The 8,233-nt window shown below is 40.9% G+C and overlaps 1 protein-coding gene across 1 annotated transcript in view; it reads left to right on the top strand.

Moving 5' to 3' along the window:
- The first annotated feature begins 4,085 nt into the window (after positions 1–4,085).
- The window catches only part of EIF3E (eukaryotic translation initiation factor 3E), a 28,700-nt gene continuing 24,552 nt past the window's right edge, over positions 4,086–8,233 (top strand). Inside the window, exons 1-6 of the mRNA XM_086791612.1 lie at positions 4,086–4,397; positions 5,183–5,337; positions 5,428–5,655; positions 5,904–6,025; positions 6,220–6,439; positions 7,309–7,451. Of these exons, the coding sequence (XP_086647738.1) occupies positions 4,190–4,397; positions 5,183–5,337; positions 5,428–5,655; positions 5,904–6,025; positions 6,220–6,439; positions 7,309–7,451 (1,076 nt within the window). The 5' untranslated portion in view covers positions 4,086–4,189. The remainder of the gene's footprint in view (positions 4,398–5,182; positions 5,338–5,427; positions 5,656–5,903; positions 6,026–6,219; positions 6,440–7,308; positions 7,452–8,233) is intronic.

The raw sequence follows: 8,233 nt of genomic DNA, 5'->3' as shown, positions 1-8,233 counted from the left end.
TCATCCATAGGGGGTTTACCCCATTTCTCCCAGCGTTGCTTGGTGACAATGCTCACGCCTACGCCACCATCTAGGATGGTGGTGACTTGAAGCTCATCTCGAAAGCTAGGGGCAGTGCTACATTAAGTTCACCTCCTTCAAAATATTGCCTTGACTTATTTACTCGTATTGTAGATATGCCTGCGGCTCCGTCCCTAATTGAGAATCTCTCCAAATCTAATCCATAAATATGTGTAACATGCATTAAAAGAGCATAATTGTAATACAGCTAACTCTATCAAGAGAATATTTAGTGGCGGGTTGTTAGAAATACACCGTTTCGATGTTATACAACTCTCAATCTGTGGAGTGAACATCCATACCTTCACAAACAAACATCCATACCTTCATAGATGAACATCCATTCCTCACCGAGTGACCTATGTAGAGACCCAGCTAACCTAACCCCCCTGAAACTTCCTACCAAGGAGAGAGACTCCACCCAGAGCACCCCAACTAACACACAGTATCCATACATAGTAACTACACACCTTGAGGGGTATACCTTGGATACTATATGGATCCCTATGGAGCACACACTGGCCCACCGCTGAGACATGATCCACAGACGGGATATTACCCTCCATGCTTTGCTTTCCCACCTACCGCACCTCCACCTGCACAAGCTATAGTTGTTGCAAGGTTGAATGTTGAGATTAGCAATGGGAATAGGGAGGGGGTTAGCTTCAGGGATTGTACCACCAATACTCATGCAGTCGATGCCATTGCCGAGACCAGAAAGGAACAAACCGGCCCATATCTTATGGGATTCCATTCCTCGTCAGGAGATGTTTAACCACATCTATGAAGCATTTGGCTATGTAGAATATCATATTAAGGTGAGTGCCTTTGGGCTCACACTTGATGGAAGAGCAAGTTTTTAGTGGTTTCGATCACAAAAAATAGAAGATAACCTTTAATGCTTTAAAAGAGGCCTTCAAAGGAGGGTATTCGAGACAAGAAATTCAATGGGGTCCTGTGGCGTGAACAGTTGCATAACGTGAGATAGAAGGAAGGAGAATCCATCTAGGACTATTTCAACAGAGTGAGATATCTTCACTCTCGTTTTGTAATGATAGGGACAAGTTCTCCAATTGATTAGTCAATTCCTAGTGAGACTTAAAGATGTGGCCTTGCATAATTCTCTATATGCTTTTGGACACACCTCCTTTGAGCAATGCTATAGAAGCGCCATGGATTTGAAGATAATTTCAAGGGAACTCATTCCTAAGAATTGTATGAAGGCACTTGTGAAGCTTCCTTTAAAACCACAAGCACAAAATCTGACGAAAAAGGGAAGGAACCATCTTCAAGGCAACATGTAGTGCATTGATGTAACAAATGACCCAAAAATGAAGAATAGGTCAAGGCCGTAGGCCGGTCAACATCATCTATACCCCAAGAGAGAACTAGTGTGGTGCCCAATTTGTCAAGCAAACCATGAGGAAATCACGAAACATCAAACTGCTACCACCAAAGAGCTGCTCAAGCCAAGCCCTTACCACAAGCCTTACCGCTAAATCCTATGCAACTGCTAGCTTTACTAGAAGGTGAGGAGGAGAGGCAAGTAACAACATCGTTTTCGAGCCACCTGAACCAAGTAGCCCACCCCCACAAATCCTAAGTCATTATGTGATGGAGGGTGAGCACATGTACCCTGTGTACCTAGCAGTTGCAACACTATGAGGGCGAGACTTAAACAGTATGTCTAAATGACTACCTATGCAATGCTATCACTGCGCTAAATGTCACCAAACAGGTGAGTGTCCAGTGAAGAAAGGAATGGCAAGTACTTCTGTGTACCCCCACCTTGACTCCCTTTATGCACAGGTTGTGGGATAGACCACACGTATAAGGATTGCCCATTGAGAATGGGTATACTTGGAAAAGGGAATGAAGTTAAACCAAGAACTAGCATTAACTTGTTGAGTGTGCGGGAGGGCCTCATCCACATGGTGCCTTTCAATGCAATCACATGGATGCAAAGTAGGAGAGCTGTTGTGCTCATGCTGTCGCCTCTGAAAATTTGACAATAATGACCCTATACCATACACTCTAAGAAGCCTAAGCATATATAGGGATCGTCGGATTCACGAGCCCACCCCCATTCCAAGTCTTTCTTCCTTTGTGTAAATGAATGGGCGTGGCTAAGAAGGGTATGGCCATACCTCTATGAAGGAACGGACGTTCACTTCTCAGGAAAGCAACCCGAGAGTGAGTTGCGCCTAGTTTTTTTCCTGATTTTTCTCCCTTACTGATAATTTTTTGAGCTTTTCTTTTTATGCATAGATTAAGATAGTCGTAAAGATACCTAATGGTGCAAGGAATGCGTAGTTTAACCTAATATCCTACAGTTAATGGTACAATTAAGCTAACATACAATTAATGGTACAATTAAGCTAACATACAATTTCCTATCTACTTGAAGAAAAAACCAAAAATCAATGGAACCAAGGGTAAAATTAGAGCACTTGCTTGTTGCTCCCATATTCGATGTAGCCTCTAAAGCTCCATTGATCAAGAAAAATAATAACAAAATCAAATTAAACAAGCAAATCATACCAAGCTCATACAATCGGTGTATTTACATTACATCTGGGCAAGATAAGTCTCTAGATTAGGAAGAGATTGTGAAGGACCCTAAGCCAAGTGCTATTCTCAGCAGCGGTGCCAAAGATGTTCACCAAAATGAAGTGGAGCTTTCATGTGCTAGGTAGAGAGCAAGGAGGGAAGGAGGTACGGAAAGCTCAACCTCTACCTCAATGCCTTCATGTGTGCAAGGAGGGAGAGATAGAGAAGAAGGGAATGGAAAGAAGATAGAGAGGATCACCTACTACTACAAGCGCGTGCACGCATGCGTGCGCACACACACAAGCAAGCAAGCATGTGAAAACATGCAAGCCCACAAACTCACCACACAAAAGAGCAAGAGAGAAAAGGAAGACTCAAAATGTGATAATGGGATTGTATCCTTTTCATATTTCTTCAAGTGACTTATATACAAGCGCTCACTTTTTACAATGGTCGACTGCCCATTTGACAATTGGGGGTCCAAAACTAGTTATCTAGCTCTATGTACATCTAGGCTTTCTAGCTCATGGTCGGCCTTACACATGTCGTAAGCTCGGTCATCCCATATCTTTTTACATGAAGCATTTAGCGTGGTTTTTACATAAAAACAAGTCACATGAAGTGCAACCGTGCTTTGATAAAAAATAGTAGGAGTAATGTCAACCATTGTGGTTAACACACTTTGGTTGGTATGTATGCCAAGTGTGGTACCCTTGCAAAAGCACAAGATGTGTTTAATAGCCTCTAGCAGATTGCAATAACCACAAGACATGTTGGTGAGGAAGCACTCATGTGTTTTGAACACGTGCAACTGGAGGGTGTCAACTTGAATGCTCTTAGAGTCTTATGTTTGTTTGCTACTTCAAAGCTCATGCCACCATAGGAGCCATAAATAAGGGCTTAGAAATACATTTGAGCAAGAACACATCCTCACTACTCGTGTATTCTAGTTCTATAAATACATGCGAACAAAGACACATCCTTGACCTGTGCATTCTCGTATTAAATTATAATTCCATTGATCAATCAAAGTTTTACATTTATATTATAAATCCATTGGTAAATAAAGGGTCTACATTTATATTATTTATATGTATGACATTCTTATTATATATCATCTAATATAATAACATAGAATGCATTACCTTATCTACTACAAAATGTAATGTATGTATGTATATATTTATATGTATGAACCCTACATGGCACTTGTCTAAAGATAAGTTTCTCAACATTAATTTTCTATTTTGGAACTAAAAGGCCTTGATGTTTGTAAGAATTACAAATACAAAATTTCTCACAAAAGAGAGCAAGTAAAAATATCATTTTTGCAATAAATAAAAAATAAATTTGTATTTGGAAAAGCATTAAATGTTAAACTTGTAGGCAAAGAAAATAAAAATTGCAGGTAGAAACATATTTTGCATTAATTAAACAGATATGAATAAATTTATTAGAAAAACATCGAACTTTCTTTTTTGTTCGCACATTAGGTTTTTTGTGCTCTCTCTCTCTCTCTCTCTCTCTCTCTCTCTCTCTATACGTGAGAGAATCTGCAGGAGAGGAAGCAGCAGCAGCTATGGCGCAGTACGATCTAACCGCCAAGATAGCTCCCTTCCTCGACCGGCATCTAGTCTTCCCCCTGCTGGAGTTTCTGCAGGACAAGGGTCTCTACAGTGATGACCAGATCCTTAAGGCCAAAATCGAGCTTCTCGCTAAGACCAACATGGTCGACTACGCCATGGACATCCACAAGAGCCTCTATCACACAGAAGACGTTCCTGAAGGTATGCTTTCTTCAAAGATTTTCTACAGACAACAAATTGGCATGCTTTCCTTTGCGATGGAGAAATGTTACAGGTTCTGTTGCAGATTGCAAAACACTTTTCCAAACCATGACGATGGTGAATGGCCTGTTTTTTTTGTGGCAGTTTGCAAAACCCTGGGAATGCCTGTTTTTCTATTGCAGGTAGCGCTTGTTAGGGTTTCTTCTCTTCCCTTGCGATGGAATGAACGATCCGTCTGCCAAGTTAGCATTTAGCAAAACTTGGCGATAAAGTGTCACGTAGTTATGGTGGGGCGTTGTGTTGTGAACCGTGTCAGAGATTTGTCTTGTAAAGTTTTGTTATTAGGTTTTAAGTCTGTGAACTTGTGAGGCAAACCTGAGTGATGGAACACACTCGTTAGCTCATTTTATTGTGAACTGCATGTAGTGTATTCTGGCAATACCAGTCTTTGTTTTAGGGTTGAGCATGCTCGCCATTGTGTGGACCAAGCGGAACAACACTGGCTAGGGTTGTGTCCCACTAACATTGTGAGCAAGAAGATGTTAGGGTCTTTGTCTTGCAGAGTCAGCTTGCACTTGATCCATAAGATGGAAGTGGAAACCATATCTCAATGTTTTGTTGTGGTAATCGACGAGCAAGAAGACTTTCTGCTTGAGATGAGGATGGATGTTGTCTGCTTGAGATGAAGATAGAAGCTTTCTGATGCATAGTTGGTGTTATAAGCCATATGACATGTGATTTGTTTCTATGGATTTTCTTTTTCATGTTCTTTCTCTGCAATGCAGACATGGTGGAAAGGCGCTCTGAAGTTGTGGGCAGGATGAAAATGCTGGAGGACTCAGCTGCTTCTCTTATCAGCTTTCTGCAGAACCCTTCTCTTGTGCAGGAGCTTCGATCTGACAAGCAGTTCAATCTTCAGATGTTGAATGAGCGCTATCAGGTTATAAGTATTCTCAACCTTTTTGATTTATGTCTATGTTTCTTGCTGGAAAGGCAGTTTGAGATGGCATGCTCTGTTGAACCCTTACAGATTGGGCCAAATCAAATAGAAGCTCTTTACCAGTTTGCTAAGTTCCAGTTTGAATGCGGCAATTATTCTGGAGCTGCAGACTATCTGTATCAGTACCGAACATTGTGCACAAACAGTGATCGAAGCTTGAGTGCGCTCTGGGGAAAGCTTGGTGCAGAAATCCTGATGCAGAACTGGGATGTTGCCACAGAGGAGCTGAACCGCCTAAAAGAAGTTATCGATTCCAAAGTAAGGAGTGTGACAAATCACGAGACTAAGTTGTATTATGGAGGACACCTCAGTCTGGGAAGGGGTCGTCTGGTCAATGATTGACTAGAATATTTTATATTTACAGTATCATAGATATAGATTTTTTTTTTTTGAATGCTTTTAGTAGTTGCAGTTTTTGGGTGTTTTTATTCTTTTAGGTAATCTATAGTTATTAAGCTTGGATTAGCTAGCTTTACACTTATATATACGCCTTGTTTGACTTGCAGAACTTTTCATCCCCTTTAAGTCAGTTGCAGAATAGAACTTGGTTAATGCACTGGAGCCTCTTTGTGTACTTCAACCACGAAAATGGCAGGAATGCAATAATTGAGCTGTTTTTCCAGGAAAGGTGAGGTGTCTTCCCTAATGCACTGTGGTTTAGCAGCAAGAAGCTAGCTCAACGCTTAAATTTGTAAGGGAACTTGCTTTTGCAAGTGTAAACAATGTAATCTATGCGTGGTTGCCCGTAAGATTATGAGCAGTGGATCAAGCATCTTAGAGATGATATGTGCTTCTCTCATGCATTTGAATGTTTCCAAGCAGGTACCTGAATGCAATCCAAACCAATGCTCATCATCTCCTGCGTTATCTTGCAATTGCTGTCATCATTAATAAAAGGCGGAGGAATTCATTGAAGGACCTGGTGAAAGTTATTCAACAGGAACAGTACACTTACAGAGATCCCATTACAGAGTTTCTGGAATGTTTGTTTGTCAATTATGACTTTGAGAGGGCTCAGCAGAAGTTGTTTGAGTGTGAGGAGGTGAGATTCTTCTTGTCCTTTCTGTGCATGGGAGAGGGCCAAAAGTGCCCATGTACCTAGTGTGGTGTCAAGAAGTGATTTTTGAAATTTCGGATTGGTTGTTTGAGTACATGCCTTCTTGCTAGCTGGGCTTGACTTAAATCTTTGTGCCAAGCTAATTTGTCATCAAAGGCACCAAATACATCTTTGAAGCTTTTGCCATGCTGCTTTGTCATTAAAGGCACCTAAGAAATAATATTTCTTGGTGACCAATAATATTTATCTTGGAAGATATGGTGCCCCCCCCCCCAGGCTGGGGTATGAATTACTACAAGTAGTGGCAGCTTTGAAAGTCAATCCGTCTTTTATGGTGGTGTGGGACCTTGTTTGGGGGGTTTGGAATCAATAGATTTGAATGACATCGTGAAGGTGAACACAACTATGTTGCAGCCCACTCCCTTTTGTGAACCCCGCACATTGAGCCAATAAGGAAGTTTGGAAAATTTCTTGTGGTACTTGTTCTGGCCCTCTCTTGTGCACCCTTATATCACACCTCAGGGGTTGGCGGTTGAGTTGTGTGGACACTGAGCTTATTAAGAGGGTGTTAGGTTTGTTATGTATGCCATGAAAGGGTCTTATGGCTTAGACAAGTTGAGCCTCCTGCAAACTGAAGAACGTATGGCTGGTGCTAAGCCAGCCATCTTATTCTGCTCAATCCCTGTAACATCAAGAACATCTAGTGCTGCAAGAAAACCTCAAATTTTAATGTGAGCAGGAACTTGTGCTGGATTACAAGCTCCAACAATTTGTAGATGGTTTATTTTGTGACAACCAATTTTGTATTCATAACAGATTTTCTAAGGTGAGTTGGAACTCGTGACGATTTGCAGGTTATTTCAAACGATTTTTTCTTGGGGAAGCAAGCCCAAGAAAGTGGATTTGTAACTCTTCCCCTCAGGGATGAGTTCTTGGAAAATGCAAGGCTATTCATTTTCGAGACATATTGTCGGATCCATCAATGTATTGACATTCGGTAAGCCTTATTAGCCGCTTGTGTATGTCTATGGGACAAAAATTAGATCCATAATTTGAAGCAAATCATCTTTAAATGCATCACCTCTACTATGATTGATATAATCACTATTTTGATATGATTACTATGGTTGGTAAAATTACTATGATTGATATGAATATGACCATTGATATAATGTAATTACATCCGTGCATGGAATATTTCAGGCATGTAATTCAATTCATTCAATGTAATTACTATGTACATTATTACATCCTTGCATGCAATATTTCAGGCTCGTGATTCAAATCAAAGTAGCATTTGATGCACCATCTTACTATGATTGCACGCAATACTTTACGCATGCAATTTACGGATGTTTTAGTAAAAAGCCGAAATGTTTTGGCAGTGATACATGATTTTGTGTCAATTTGGACTGATTGGAGGGCCTATTGGTTGTTCCAACTTGTTCGTTCTTTACGGGAGTTTTAAGACATGCTGAGAACCACCCCCCCTCAGCTCCCGTCCTTTCCTCTCCCCTTCTTTCCTCTTCCCTTCTCACATCTAATGTCTCTTTTTTGCCGCTTCATTTGCAATTATGATACCATGCCTATAGCTAGTAAGTTGCTGTTGTGGTTAGGACTCGTAAATAATAATCCTAGATAGATCCAAGAAGGGAAATTGCTTCTTTGCATGATTACATCTGCTGCAAACCTCCAGGGGCTTTCCATCAGTGCTTTGACGGAGGCTTAGGGGCCCAATTTTGGCTTTGTGGCCTGTTTGATTTGGGGATGCTCACCCTT

The sequence above is a fragment of the Cibotium barometz genome, chromosome 56, assembly GCF_041138505.1.
Source record: "Cibotium barometz isolate CiBa-2024 chromosome 56, ASM4113850v1, whole genome shotgun sequence".
NCBI classification, from domain to species: domain Eukaryota; kingdom Viridiplantae; phylum Streptophyta; class Polypodiopsida; order Cyatheales; family Cibotiaceae; genus Cibotium; species Cibotium barometz.
The sequence above is the reverse complement of the archived record's forward strand: the minus strand, read 5'-3'. Positions and strand labels throughout refer to the sequence as shown.